The sequence below is a fragment of the Protopterus annectens genome, chromosome 12.part0 (genome assembly GCF_019279795.1).
Source record: "Protopterus annectens isolate FY-2018-M chromosome 12.part0, PAN1.0, whole genome shotgun sequence".
NCBI lineage: Eukaryota > Metazoa > Chordata > Ceratodontiformes > Protopteridae > Protopterus > Protopterus annectens.
In genome coordinates this window covers 217,793,073-217,808,714 of record NC_056746.1, presented here as the reverse complement: position 1 = coordinate 217,808,714, position 15,642 = coordinate 217,793,073, and the positions used below count along the sequence as shown (strand labels likewise).

The following is a 15,642-nucleotide window of genomic DNA, read 5'->3' as shown; positions in this document are numbered from 1 at the left end:
CCTTTAAAAAAAGTGATGGTACAAGCCTTTAGAATGACACTGCCATCATTCTGCCCCTCCTGTTCTCCTGCCCCATCTCTCTAAATCTGTCCCAGATAATGGTTCTCAACATTCCCCTTTGACATCAGAGTTTACCAGACTTTTGGGTAATAAAGTGATTCAGGAGGGTTAGTTAGTTGGCACCAGATACACGCACTTCATTTCAGGGGAACACATACCAGAGTCTTTTCCTCAGGTTCTGTAACACTTGCTCTCCATAGTAGTCCTAGAACCAATGCGTTTTAGATCAAAAGGGCTCAGAATGCTTCTGTTTCTATGAGCATTTGTGGAGAGCAGTTCTAGGTATTTCCTTTCTCAACCTGTTTGTAAAAGTACCAAAATTCAAAATGCTCTCCCCTTGGAGTCTGTTACCTGCCACCCCTCTGTTGTGTTTTATGGTAACATTAAATGTAAAAGATGCTTATCGTCACATCCCCATAACCACAGGCTTCAAGAAATGTTTCATATTCTCTGTGCCTGGCTCACATTATCAATTTTCTCCATTAACCTTTGGGTTATCTTGGACTCCAAGGCTGTTTACAAAGTGTCTGTAGCTTCAGTAATAGCTCATTGCAAACTACAGGGCATTTGCATATTCCCCTATTTAGATACCTTACATATCCTTGCTGACCCGTTTGCCATATGTCAAAAGCCCTTAATGTGGGTTTCTCCTTCCCTTGCCAATCTGGGCTTCCAGATAAATGTTCAGAAATCATCCTTGACCATCACACAGGATTGTGTTTCTTGGCTGCCTTCTAAACACTTCTCAGCAAAAGGCTTCTCGTACCAAGGAAAAGGTGGATTTTTACCTGGATTCTTACCTGGATACTTTCCCAAGATTCTCCTATCAGTCTCAGACTTTGGCATAAGAACATGTCAGGATCTTGGGGTTCATAGCATCAGTGATTCTCAAGGTCTCCTCTTGCCAGTTTATACACGAGAAAAACAAATCAGTGGCTTTAATAAAAAAATGTGGACCCAACATTCTCATCCACTGAAATTTCAGATTCCAGTTTTGGGCTATGTCATAGAAGAACTACACTGGTAGAGACAGCAAATGGCTCATAATCCAGGTCTCCCCTTTTCTCCTTCCATCCCAAGTCAGTCTGTAACTACAGATACCTCTGATTCTATGGGATAAAGTTGCAAGGCCTGTAGACCTCTTCAGACAAACCAAAGCACGTACATTTCAAATACCTTTTGGCTGTGATCCATGAAATAAAATCTTTTCATCATCTCTGGTCCCCAGGACATTATAGACAGCACCACAGTAATGTGGCATATAAACAGACAGGGATGCACCAGATCTTGCTGTCTGTGCAGGCTAGCTGTTATAGCTTGGGAGTTAGCTCTATAGATCTTCTTAACCATCCAAGCATCTTACATGTTGTTGGAGCAAAATGTAATGGCACGCAAGTTGAGCTGGACAGGTTAGACCCTCACAAATGGAAATTAAATAAGGGTTACTTCCAGAAATTGTTCCAGTTGTGGGGAACACCTCAAATAGATCTGTTCACCTCCTTTCAAAACAGGCAGCTAAACAAATTCTGCCCCAGGACTCCTTGCAGGCAGTTCTGGGAAACAGATGTATTCCAATTCATGTGGTTGGGGATATTATTTTATGCATTTCTACCCTTTCCACTAATATCCAGATTGATTCAGAAAGACTCTCCAAAAATCATTGTGGTGTCTCCTTTTTGGTCCAGGCAACGTTTGTTCTTTCTTGTTATGGAATTGCTCAAGGGCAGTTACTACAAGCATCCTTACAGATGGATCTACTCACACAAGACAAGCAGAGTTTGATATACCCCAGTCTGAAACGACTTCAGCTAACTGCCTGAGTGATTCAGTTTTGATGCTTTTTAGGCCTTTCATGAGGACATGTAACAGATGCTAAAGGAGGCAAGAAAGCCTGCTTGTAGAAAATCTTAGTGACAGAAAAAAAATTCTAGTTGGTGCTTAGCTAACAACCAGGGCCCCATTAGAGTTTGTATGCAACTGGTTCTTTTATGTTTGTGTGAGTTGCATTCTTCTGGCCTTTCTTATTCCTTTGTCAAAGTTCATTTGGCAGCCATTTCAGCATGTCTGTCCATGGGTCCTCCCCTTTCATCTGTTTTTGGTAAACACCATTTCTGAAGGGAGTTTTGCATCTTAAGCCTCCTCCCTTCTTGAGTTCTTAACTTTGTGCAGGAAAAGTTAACTGTCTCCCTTTGAACCAGCTCATCAGGCAGAACCAAGGTTCATCATATGGAAGGCTGTATTCCTTATTGCTCCGACATCTACAAGAACAGTTGACCCTATCTGGCCTTCTAGAGAAACAGGGTCACATTAAGAACAAAATCCTTAATTTATGCCCTGAGTTGATTGAGTTTACTTTGAATTAAGCCATCAATCTTCCAGTGTTCTATTTAGATCCTCAGAACCAGGGAGAAAGGATTATAGATGCTCTAGGTATGTATAAATAGCTCGAGTAACATCTTGGCAGGACCAAGTCCTTTAGAAAAGTAGATCAGCTGTTCATTTCTTATGACTTGACAAAGAAGACACAACCTGCTTATTTCTCATGGTGGGACAAAGAAAGGATAACCCAAGGCAGAACAGACTATTTCTAGATGGTTGTCTTTTGCTATTGCTTTTTGTTACTTCCACCATAGCAAATCTATTCCAGGCAGTATCATGGCACATTCTTGAGTTTTGGCTTTTCTGATGGTATACAGGAAAGGGGTGAACACTCAAAGCATTCTAGAGGCAGCAATATGATCCTGTGTCCATACTTTTACAAAAGCATTACAAACGGAATTCCTTTTCCAGGTCCAAGACTGGATTTGCTAGGACCATTCTCTAGGGGCTCCTGGACCCTTTTCCTTCCTCCAGCTAGGTTAGATGGGTTTTGGAAGTCAAACCATGTAGCCAAAGGCTACTGCAGCAGTAGTAGTGTTGAACATGTTATAGTTGTTTAAGCTGCACTTGTGTATCAGCGGATGTTTGAATTCCTCCCTGCTACAGTAGCCACAGCCACCCCCATCCCCTACTTCTCTATATAGTTAGTTGTTGGCATATAATATTATTTGTTAGTTTGTACATGTTTCAATGGTTCAGGGTGAGTAAGCACTTTCTGTTTGTATGGACAAGAAATTGTCTACACTCTGAATTTTGATTTCCCTCCAAGGGTGTAGCCAGTGAGCATAGAGTGTAGGTGTTGGAGAGAGTCAGAGCTTTGTGAATATGTCTGGATGTTGATTCTTGGACTGGATACACCCTATAAAGCCAAAAGGCTACTACAGCAGTGAGGAAGTCAAATGTCTACTGTTACTGTAAGTGCAACTAATACAATTTAATAAGTAATGTAAAGGTGCTTAACAGTTGTCAAGGAGGGCATATAGCTCTCAACCTTTCATCTCGATTATATGGAACACTACCCGTCATGTAGAACAAATGGGCAAAATGTCCAACGCTTGCTAACAGTCTCAACTAGAAAGCTTATAGCATAATATGTGTTTTATACTTATAAAAACATATTTTTATGCATTTAATATTATTCAATATTTTTACCATGGGTATTGGTTAAAAATCTTAAACAGTGAATGTGTGACGAACCCTTTCAATGTGACGCCATAGAGCACAGACATTTTAAGGCTCAGAATGAAGAACATTTCTCATACATTCTAGAGGCATGAATGAGGGCACATTAGGTATACCAGAGCATGAGAATGGTATTGATGCTGCAGATACAAGCTTCTTCTTCTTTTGGCTGTTCCCATTAGAGGTCACCACAGCAGATCATCTGTTTCCATTTCTTCCTGTCCTCTGCATCTTGCTCTCACACCAACCACCTGCATGTCCTCTTTCACCACATCCATAAACCTTATCTTAGGCCTTTCTCTTTTTCTCTTACCTGGCAGTTCAGCCTTAGCATTCTTTTCTTAGTATACCCAGCATCCCTCCTCAGCACATGTCCAAACCAAAGCAAACTCACCTCTCTGGGTTTGTCTCCAAACCGTCCAACCTGAGCTGACCCTCTAATATACCGATTCCTAATCCTGTCCATCCTCGTCACACCCAGTGCAGATCTTAACATCTTTAACTATGCTACCTCCAGCTCTGACTCCTGCTTTTTGTCAATACTACCGTCTCCAACCCATACAACATAGCTGGTATCACTACCCTCTTGTAGACCTTCCTTTTCACTCTTACTGGTACCCATCAGTCACAAATCACTCCTGACACTCTTCCCCCCACCCACTCCACCCTGCCTGTACTCGCTCCTTCACCTCCCGTCCATGCTCACCATTACTTTGATCGCAAGGATTTAAATTCATCCACCTTCTCCAACTCTACTTCTGCATCCTCACCATTCCTCTAGCCTCCTCCTCATTCACTCATATATATTCTCTTAGTCCTGCTGACTTTCATTCCTCTCCTCTCTAGAGCATATCTCCACCTCTCCAGGGTCTCCTCAACCTGTTTCTTACTGTCATTACAGATCACAATGTCATTGGCAAACATCATAGTCCATGAGGACTCCTGTCTGATCTTGTCTCTCAACCTGTCCATTACCATTGCAAATAAGAAAGTGTTCAGAGCTGATCCTTGATGTAATCCCACCTCCACCTTAAATGCATCTGTCACTCGTACTGCAGACTTCACCACTGTCACACTACTCTCATACATATCCTGTACCACTCTTACATACTTCTCTGACACTCCCAACTTCCTCATACAATACCACAACTGCTCTCTCGGCACCCTGTCATATGCTTTGTCTAAGTCTACAAATACACAATGCAACTCCTTCTGACCTTCTCTATACTTCTCCATCAACACCCTCGGAGCAAACACCACATCTGTAGTGCTCTTTCCTGGCATGAAACCATACTGCTGCTAGTAATCATCATGTCCCTTCTTAACCTAGCGTCCACTACTCTTTCCCATAACTTCATGCTGTGACTGATCAATTTTATCCCTCTGTAGTTACTACAGCTCTGCACATCACCCTTATTCTTAAAAATCGATACTAAAACACTTTTCCACTCCTCAGACATTCTCTCACTTTCTAAAATTTCATTAAACAATCTGGTTAAAAACTCCTCTGCTATCTCTCCTAAACACCTCCATGCTTCCATCTGGACCAACAGCCTTTCCATTCTTCATCCTCTTCATAGCTGTCCGTATTTCCTCCTTGCTAATCTGCTGCACTTCCTGATTCACTATCCGCACATCATCCAACCTTCTCTCTCTCTCTCTCATTCTCTTCATTCATCAGCCCCTCAAAGTACTCTTTCCATCTGCTCAACACACTGTCCTCACTTGTGAGTATGTTTCCCTCATTATCCTTTTATCACCCTTACCTGCTGCACATCTTTCCCAGCTTGGTCCCTCTGTCTAGCCTGTACAGGTTCTTTTCTTACTCTTTTGCGTCCAGCCTTTCATACAACTCTTCGTATGCCTTATCCTTCGCCACCTCTCTCTCTTTGCCATACACCTCATCTCCATATACTCCTGTCTACTTTCTTCATCTCTTTGACAATCACACTTCTTCACCAACCTCTTTCTCTGTATACTCTCCTGTACTTTCTCATTCCAACATCAGGTCTCCTTGTCCTCCTCCTGTCCAGATGTCACACCAAGCACCTTTCTAGCTGTCTCCCTTACCAACTCTGCTGTAGTTACCCAGCTATTTGGTAACTCTTCACTGCCACCCAGTGGCTGTCTTAACTGTTCCCTGAACTCCACCTCAAAATCACCCTTTTTCAACTTCCACCATTTGATCCGTGGCACTGCCCTCTCACTCCTCCTCTTCTTGATTACCATTGTCATCCTATAGACCACTATTCTATGCTGCTTAGCTACACTTTCCCCCTGTCACCACTTTATAGTCTCCACTCTCCTTCAAACTGGCCCTTCTGCATAGGATATAATCCACCTTTGTGCATCTTCCTCCACTCATGTACGTCACCCTATGCTCCTCCCTCTTCTTAAACTACGTATTCACCACAGCCATGTCCATTCTTTTTGCAAAATCCACTACCATCTGATCTTCTGCATTCTCTCCTCAACACCATACCTACCCATCACTTCCTCGTCCCCTCTGTTCCCTTCACCAACATGTCCATTGAAATCTATTCCAGTCACCACTCTCTCACCTTTGCGTACACTCACTACCATGTCATCCAACTTGCTCCAAAATTTTTCTTTCTCATCCATTGCATACCCAACTTACGGAGTATATGCACTAACAACATTCATCATCACACCATCAATTTACAGCTTCATTAACATCAGTCTATCCAACACTCTCTTCACCTCCAAAACACTCTTGGCATACTGTTCTTCAGGATAACCCCTACCCCATTTCTCCTCCCAATCACAGCATGATAGAACAATTTGAACCCATCTCCAATACACCTGGCCTTATCCCCTTCCATCTGGTCTCTTGTACGCACAGTATATTGCAGATACAAGCAGTAGAACTTAATTGCTGAACACTGAAATTGATGGAAGTGATGAGGGAAAGTCTATGAGAGTTCTTATAGACAGCTCTCCAGACAAAGCTGGCCTTAGACAAGTTGGACCTCTTTGGCCTGGTAGGTTCCCCACTCTGAGGGACCCCCACACTATGCCATGACAGGGTTGTTATGCTTTTATGCAGCCTACAAGATGTGGCTAAAAGACACTGTACAAAGTACAAGACACTTTTTTTTTTTTTACTTTTAGTCTTACTTCTACAGTAGCTTTGTCCTACTAATAGGGCTTGCATGGTTTGTCTGGGATTAATACTGCATTATTACTCCAGTTGTATGGCTCACAGTGTTAGTTACTAATACTCTCACAGCACTGTTACCTGTTGAATGGGATATTTACTTGGGGAGAGCAGTACAGATGACCTATGTTTTGATGTTACTGTATTCTAAGTGATAGGCATCATTGCTGTGAGGCTAATATATATTGAATTTGTCACCATTTTGAGTTTAAAGAACAGTGAGAATATTAAGTATGTCTAGGGCTTGGAAACCTGGCCACATGTTTTAAGTATATTTGAACCTAGTGGACGTTCCATTGAAGAAACCAGATGATGCCCATACATCATGGATTGGGCACACCATGCAAACAGCATTGAATTTACAGTTTATCAAGTTGTGTGACATATTCTTTTCTGTGAAAAATTACATTCTTTGCTGTCATTTAACTCTGGGCAAAGAACAGTAGAACACCAAGCAAAAGAACTCTGCTTCTATTCTTGAGAGGGTATCCTCCAACTGATGCCATCAATGTATTTCATGCAGGTAGGTATATTTACTATCTATTTTTAATTTAAATACTATATGGTGTTCTCAGACAATGGGAAGGCAAGCTGAAATGATTTATTTACTGTTTTCAGAAGTAATGATTTTTAATTGTACTGTTCCCGTTTCACTTGTTTGTCATATCCTTTAGTGTTAGAGGCCATCAGCTATGTTTTAATATTTGTATTTTTATATACAGGTTACTACAGATTTGTGGTGCTCTTCTTTAACTGCCTTCTTACTTTTGGCTCTTACTTCTGCTTTGATATTCCCAGTGTCCTTCAGGAGCAGTTTCAGGGGGTAAGTGAAAAAACTCTCTCTCTCTCAAAATTCTCAAGGGCTTAGTTCCAAAAGTCATGTGAAAACTTGGATACAAGAGCAAATATGAAATGCTTGGCCCATGCAGTGTGCCATTTTCCTTCCGTCTCTGCTAAGCTGCAGACTCTACTTAGCTAACAGCTTATTACAGTGTTCATTCAAACTTCATAAGAATTTTAATATGCTTGTCAAATCCGTTGCGAAATTCTGCTACTGTTTTTGACTGTACTAATTCTGTAGGTAGACATATTAAAGTCATTCACTGTTTTACTAGGAGATATATTTATTTTTTGTTGACTGAAAGAGTTTATTTTGACATAAACCATTTTCAGGATTATAGTACACACTGTTTTGGATACCATCATCTATCTATAGGTACATATTGCTCCACCTTAGTAATGTGTGTGCTAATCATTATCCTGCCCCTAACTCCTACCCTACACATTATATTAGAAAAAACCCATCCATGACATGTCTGAACAGTTCAGACATGTACCATATACAAAAATGGTCATGCAACAGTAAAGCTAAGCACTTACTTAACCTTAACTTGCAAGCTCTCCTAATTCTGTCCCTTTATGTAATCCTTACTCTTACCCTAAATCACACACACCTAACCTCTAAAGCCAATACTTTTGATACATTCAATAGTTTCAGCATTAAAAAGTAATACCCACACTTAATCTCACCACTACATACACCCCACCACACAAAAACTCCAGTGTGGCAAATGAAAGGTAATGCCCTTTCAGAGACTTGATTTTACCTGTCGACAGGCATGAACAGTTTAATGAAGTGAGTTAGCATTTAGAATAGAGGATTAAGGCTGTGAGCTGTTTAATGAGCTGCTTTCTGTAATCCAGGGTTCGATTCTGTCAGCCTCCATATGCCTACTGTGCTACTCTGATCAAGTCTCTTAACTAGACAGTGTTCTAGAGCAATTGGAAAAAGGGCTTGGTTCCTCATTGGTCTCCTGGGCTTTGTCACATTAGCTATCTATGTAGCAAATGAGTTAGTGGTAAAAGAATGGTACTACTTGCTAAACAGGGATTTCGTGGGATAATTAAGGGAGATGGATGAAAAAATCTAGTGTAGGGCTACTAGAAGAAAGAAAGTTAAAAGATCTAAATTTTATTGGCACATGGGCTGATCCACAACAAAAGTATATGTGACTGCATAGCCCAGGTACAGTGAATAGTCTGTATGTTTGCATTCAGTTAAATGAAACTATGTCAGTGCAGAGAATGCAGTTTAATTTGTCAGTATTATGTCATGTGACATTTATTGTTCTGACACTCTTAGGTGAAGAGTTGACGTTATTGGAGTCAGTTTTAACCACAGTTTTTTTTTTTTTTTTCATGACAGAATCTCACATGCCCAAATACAACGAAGGTCAATGGGACATCAGACTGTGTGGAGGGACTAGGAATGACCCCTGAGCAGTACAACTTACTTTATGCCATCTATGCTTGGACGTGAGTTCAGAGTTCTGTCAGTTGAATCATGCACATCCTAATGCTCTGGCAGTGAATACTACAAACTTGTAAATTTCGTAGTCTTTTTGATGAGATAGGGCTGTTATCACATGGCACATTTTCAGTAGCTATTGTAGTCTTGCCATCCTAGAATGCTGAGTACAGTCCTTGTCTTTGACAGCAGCTAAGCTGTAGTAAGGTTCATCACTTCCTACTGCTTGTGGATTAGCTTAAATGGATTGTTCTGTTTATATATGTCCACTGTTTGTAGTCTTGCCATTTTAGAATGCTGAGTACAGTCCTTGTCTTTGACAGCAGCTAAGCTGTAGTAAGGTTCATCACTTCCCACTGCTTGTGGATTAGCTTAAATGGATTGTTCTGTTTATATATGTCCAGCTTGCAGATATATTTATTCTAAGCTCCCATAATTTTAAAGGGAATGCAGTCTAAGTTTTCAGCTTCACCTCTGCAGTTGGCGAGATATGATCTGTCTAGGTTTTATTTATGCCATTTTGGTCTTGCTGCATTCTGGTAGACCTGTTCTTTCTAGATGGAATCATGGTGTACTCTGTGCAACATGTTACTCATTTCATAATCTAAAATGGATTAGGTTGTTGTTTACTGCTGGACTGTAGTGCTTTACCAAGGACTTTTGTGTGTACAGACCTCTGTAAATGAACAGTTGTCTTTACAAGGTCTCTACAGTCCCCATCCTTTGCCCACTGCATGGTAAAATCGGTGGACTTTATCTTTTTCATTGCCCAGTAAGTATTTGATTGTTATGTTTGGCTATATATGGAATTCTGTTGTCTTTCCAACTTCTGACCCACTTTCCACCCACTAACGCAACTGTAAAGCACTTAGTCTGACCTGTGGGAGTCCCTATTGCTGCAAATTGGGTAACTTAATGATTTTACATTTGTACGTTTATGTACATTTCTTGCATTTATTATTTTCTGCAAGAAACGTTACTGGGCTTCATACATTCTTCACTGACCCACAGATATCTCAGCACTTTTTTTTTTTTTACCGTCTACTGTTTGTCTTCTGATCAGTTTCGGTCACACCAGTGTGTAGTTTTAATTGCAGTTCACTGAGTCTGCTTCCACATACACATACAAATGCATACAGATATTTCAAGCATGGACATTAATGTCCTTCTAACCTATACCAAGACACTTATTCCCATAAGTGTTCAGGTTGTAAACTAGTGCTTGCTTTAATATAATTTGGCAGTCTAGTTTGTGCATCATCTGCTCTGTCAGAGAATCAATTAGTACACTTTTTATTCCTATAGAATCTTCTATGTAGGTTGTCTGATGATTCTCTACTACTTTTTGAGAATCCCAAACATTCCCAGAGGTAGTTGTCTCTAAATGTCCCATATACCTAAATAAGGACTTGTTTTAGATATCTGTACGAGACACTGTACATGTTCAGATATTTCAGTGTTTCATAAAAATTTTAATTTTCACATCTATGGATGCCCTTGATATATTTCCACTGTACTTTTTGCAGTTTATTCATGCTTGTTTCTCAAAAGGTTCTCATATTTTTATTCCATGCTCAAGTTTGGGTGTAATGTAACTAACAAAACAATGACTTCATCATTTCTGATTTCCTAGGCTTTATACATTTTCTTATAAAATTTTTGATTCTATAACTCTCCTTGACCAATCAGTTGTTATGATTAGAAAAACAAGTTGGATCTACCCAGGTCCTTAAATGACTCTAGTTTCAATTACCATGTACTGTATTAAGTATTCACCTTTCAATTTAGGTCTCCCAAGTCTCATATGCTTAATTTTTTGGTGTAGTTATCAACATATTCTCCTCTGCCCAAATGGTCAATTTAATCAAGTTCTTTTGCAGACATGTCCTATCTGTAACACATGTAGTCAGTTTACCCAATTTCAAGTCATCTGCATACAGACTGTAGAACACCTCAGATGAAAAAGATAGATCTGAAAGATACAATCTAAACAAGTATGGGCCTAGGACAGAGCCCTGTGAGTTGCCCAGAATATCACCAAGGATTTCAGCTCACTGCTTGCTGTATGGTACTTGCAAGCCATACAGCTGTCCATCATTTCAAGAGTGCATCGATAGTTAGTTAGTTCTAACTTATTGATCAGTGTTTTGTGTATGACCGTATAAAATGTTAAAGTTAAATCTATATAAATTACATCACAGTACAGATTTTCATTCATAGCTGTTGTTAATTTAGAACATTGTTACAGATGGTAATAGATCTGTTTTTAACATGCATGCTGATGTATAGTTTCACGTTCCAACCTTTCCATTTCTAACAATAACTTAACCAATATTATCTTCTCCATTATTTTTACACAACATGAAAGTAGAGACTTAACGGCCTGTATGACCCTGGGCTTGTACTACCCCCCTTTCCCTTAAAGACAGATTTAATAAGTGCATGTCTCCAGTCTTGAGGACTCTTCCCCATATTTATACGACCTAGTAAATAATTGATATAATGGTATTGTAAGTTCTTGCTGAAGTGTTCAGGTCATTATTACTAATTGCATCCCCTCCCTGTGCTTTGTTTGAATCCAGTTTGCAGAGTTCTTTTTCAGTGTTTGCATAGTTCTTTTTCAGTACGATATAATTTAATTTCAGTATGTGAGGTTATCTGGATGTCACTAGGACAACTTATCACCCCCTTTGTAGAGCCAAACTGCTATATTAAAAAAAATCTTATTTAAATCTGTTATGTCTGAGAATAAATTTTAGAATGTACACACAGTTTTTCAGTTTGTATGCCTTTATTCTTTCTATATTTTGTGTATCTGTAAAATTTTCTTATTCTGCTCAATATCTTTATATGCATTTCCTTCAAAATTTTCTTGTCTTGCACTATTCTTAACTTGTTTGTCCAGCTTGTTTTATTTCAGTTTTCAAAGTTATTGTTTGACCTCTTTTCCATTTCTTATATTTTTTTGTGTCTGGTATCTTGTTCTTATGGAAATATAGCCTCCTGACATTGTGTGCCTAGATCCTTTTTTTTCCCCATTCAAACATTTTCTCTCTCAAAAGTTTCCACATTCCTTATGCAGTTTTTCCACTGAATGCATCACTCCAGTGAGTTTACATAGCAACTGTTTTGCTTCCATATAATGTTGTTAATCTTCTGTGCATTGGTTTAGATTTCATTTTGGAAGAATTATCTAGCAACACATTAACCTTTATAACCCCGTGATCACTGCACATCAGCAATGGTAAAACGTGACCTGAAGTAAAAGCAATTTCTTTAGGAACACGAGCAGTATCTAGTATGTTCCATTCCCTGGTAGTTTTTTTATGGTCTAAAGCAGTTGTTGTTCCTGAATGTAAGTTGTGAATAATTTCCGTACTAATATTGTTGTATCAATATGATTACAGTCTGTTTCTGGTTAATTTAAGTCCCCAGCTATTATTATTTTTCCCTCTTGTGTTTCATGCAAGAAACATATGAATTCCTCTAGGTCATCAGCACTTGAGTTTGGTGGCCTATACACTCCAGTTGTTATGTTCTAGGGTTGTCTTTATTGTCACAGTTACACAAACTATAATCATTGAACATGTAATACTCACATGTCTCATAACTATCTTTAATCTTTATCATAACACCTTCACCTGATTTTTTTTGTTAGAATTTCTTTTACAGTAAAAACAGTTATTCCCTGACAGAACTGGTTTCCAGTCATTATGTTTTAATCATGTTTCACAAACAATAACAACATCAGTCTTGTGGGAACACAGCAAATTTGCCAATAAAAAAATTATCAGTCAGAGATGCATCATATGTTGCTTTTTGTGAACTGTTAAATTTTCGATATGGCAGAAATCCCACCTTGTGTTTGTCAATGACTACAAAATATCTGCTGCAAAAATTCTCTTCCCTTATCTTGACAAGTGTGCCTGTTTGAAGATGTTTGCACAAAATTAGGCTCTGGTGCTCTATGCATTCACATTTTTTAAAAAGGGACAGTTTTTTTCATTTAGGTATTTACTCAAAGAATCTTTTCATTCACAGTGCCATGACTCGCCTTTCCTTTCTATATGTGATTTGTGAAGAATATCTCCCAACGCCTGTATAAGCTATGCTGTCTAAGAAGGCTGTAAGTTCCCGGGAGCTCACTTATACCGACATGAATAAATATCAGATCTGTACTTCCTTACATTAAGGCATTCTAAGGCCTGCTTCTGTTTTTGTTCTTGGCAAGTATAACACTATTCGATGTTCATTATTTTCTCTGCAGATGTATCTGTTCCTCTAATAACTGAATCACCAATTACAAGAATATCTTTTATGACCAGTTCTGAAGAATCTTCAACAACATCTGTATTAGTTATTACAAAGGAATGATCTTCATCACCATTAGTCTTTTATAAATCCCACTGTTTTCATTGCTTATTACATTTACAAGCACATTTCTCATCTAGCTGGGCTTTGTGCATCCACAGCTTGAACCATATTGTCAAGGTATGTCTTTCTCCTCTTTTTTCTTACAGCAGTGTTCTTCAATCCTTCCACGTTCAATTTTGATTTCTTCCTTTTCGCTTGCCCCTTGTCTCTTTTTTTCCACTTTCTGTTTTGGAAAAATAATGCCTTTTTTCTGTAGACTGCAGGTTTTCTGATAGGACAATGTTATTCCCTGTAATTTGTGTGTTACATAACAAAGCAGCACCCTTTTTAGTATGTATTCTCTTTACTTTACAGAAATGTATCAGTTTTTTGTTTTCTTTATTTGTTGTGAACTTCCTTTCCTTCTATATGCTCTGGATCCCTAGATTGCTGAATAGTTGTATCTAGGATTCCAAAGTTGTCTGTGGCATTTTCTTGTTTCATAGTGGTTGAGCGATCTTTACAGACAATAGACGCATCCTTTTCTAAGTATTTTCTGTTTGTTCTTTACCTGTTATTATTTATTTAATCAGTCAAGTCATTAATGTATGTAACAGCAGTTCTTCAAGCTACGCCATTTGCACAAGTGCAAGCAGTTTACTACCAATAATGGTAAGAAAATCATCCAACTTTTGACATGAGGAATGCAGATCACCAGTGTTGTCAGTTATTACCTTTAAATATACAAGGCATTGTATTACTCTGTGCAAGATATTTGTGCTTTAACAAATCATTAATGGCATACTCATTTAAGGAATCTATGTTCAGCTGCAAATGAATAAAACATTCTGAAAAGGAAAGAATAATCAGAATCATTTACCACAGAATTCAAAGAGAACCCAAATCAACTTCTGAGTGAGGTCACACAAGCAGTGTATAACTAAATATTAAATTAAGTACAGTAAAGTTGTTGCTCTGAGCGTGCAAGTTGGGAAAGTCACACAAAGGCTAGAACTCCTTTACATCATGCGCAAATGTGCACAGTAGCTTCTGCTCACTCGCTTGTAGTTGCTCCTCTTTTTAGCGGTAAAGATCAGTAAGTCATAAATCAAGGCAGGATTGTTTAGATAAACTCTGGATTGTCCTCTCTGCACTCTGTAAATTTGTAGCTATCTAGGCCCCTTAGAATGTCTAGAGTTTGCCTGTGTAAAACCTATCCCTTTGTAACAACAAACAATGAAAATTAAAGGTAAAAACAAAATGTAAATCAGAGTAAATCTTTTGCATGCTATCCCTTTCTTCCTACAAATAGTGAAAAAAACAGTGGTAAAAAAATAAAATATAGATTAGATAATAACTACTCTTACCAGGCAACTGCACAGTCAATCACAAATCAATGCAGGACTGTCCAGATAAGTTCTAGATTGTGATGTAATGCATGTGTATACCTTGTACATTTTAATATGTTGTTACTTTGCTTTCCTTAAGGCATGGTTGGAAGTATATGCCAAATGTATTTCATTTTGATACAGACGGAAGTAAACGGAGGTGGACATTTGTGAATTATGGTGGAAAAGGTTTCTCATCCATATAAGAGAGAAACTGAACTGTGGAAAAAAAATGACACCGTTAAAATGTAAAGTGGCTAGTTAGCCCACGTGGCTGTGTTTTTTTTTTTTTTTGGTGGGGAAAAAAATGTATGTTTGCTGTTTCACATAGCATCCCTAGCTAAATAAATTGGGCACAAGGAGCTTAGATAGTCTCTGCTTATGCAGACACAGAAGCAAGGACTAGTAAGGATCTAAGTTGTTATTTTACTGTAATAATGATAGATGGAGGAAAAATGTTGGTCCCTGAAAAGCTTCAAGAAAAAAGTGGGATGCACATTTCAACCTGAGAAGGATAGCAGAGACAGATAGATGTCGGCACATAGTGAAGGAAGAACGTGCGGAGTGTGTAGTGACAATATGTATGTTACCACCATTTCCATCTTGTCTTAGAAGATGAAAACTGTCCTTTGGATATGCAGTTCTCTCCCTCCTTTACTTCATGGCCAGCCCTGTGAAACACTTGAACTGCAGGAATAGCTCACCAGCTGGCCAGCATAAGTGATAAAACTTCAACTCTTAAAACTACTAGGTCAGCTCTGTGACCTCCAAATGCATGCAAACTTCTAAGTTAA

General features: G+C 38.8%; 1 protein-coding gene across 4 annotated transcripts in view; it reads left to right on the top strand.

Moving 5' to 3' along the window:
- The window catches only part of MFSD1 (major facilitator superfamily domain containing 1), a 336,629-nt gene that overhangs the window by 8,384 nt on the left and 312,603 nt on the right, over positions 1–15,642 (top strand). For 2 of the 4 annotated variants that reach the window (XM_044089273.1, XM_044089275.1), the window contains 2 exons: positions 7,522–7,622; positions 9,006–9,115. In XM_044089273.1, the coding sequence (XP_043945208.1) occupies positions 7,522–7,622; positions 9,006–9,115 (211 nt within the window). Of the gene's footprint in view, positions 1–7,521; positions 7,623–9,005; positions 9,116–15,642 lie in introns of those variants that run through there. The other 2 variants (XM_044089276.1, XM_044089274.1) reach the window with 1 other exon arrangement.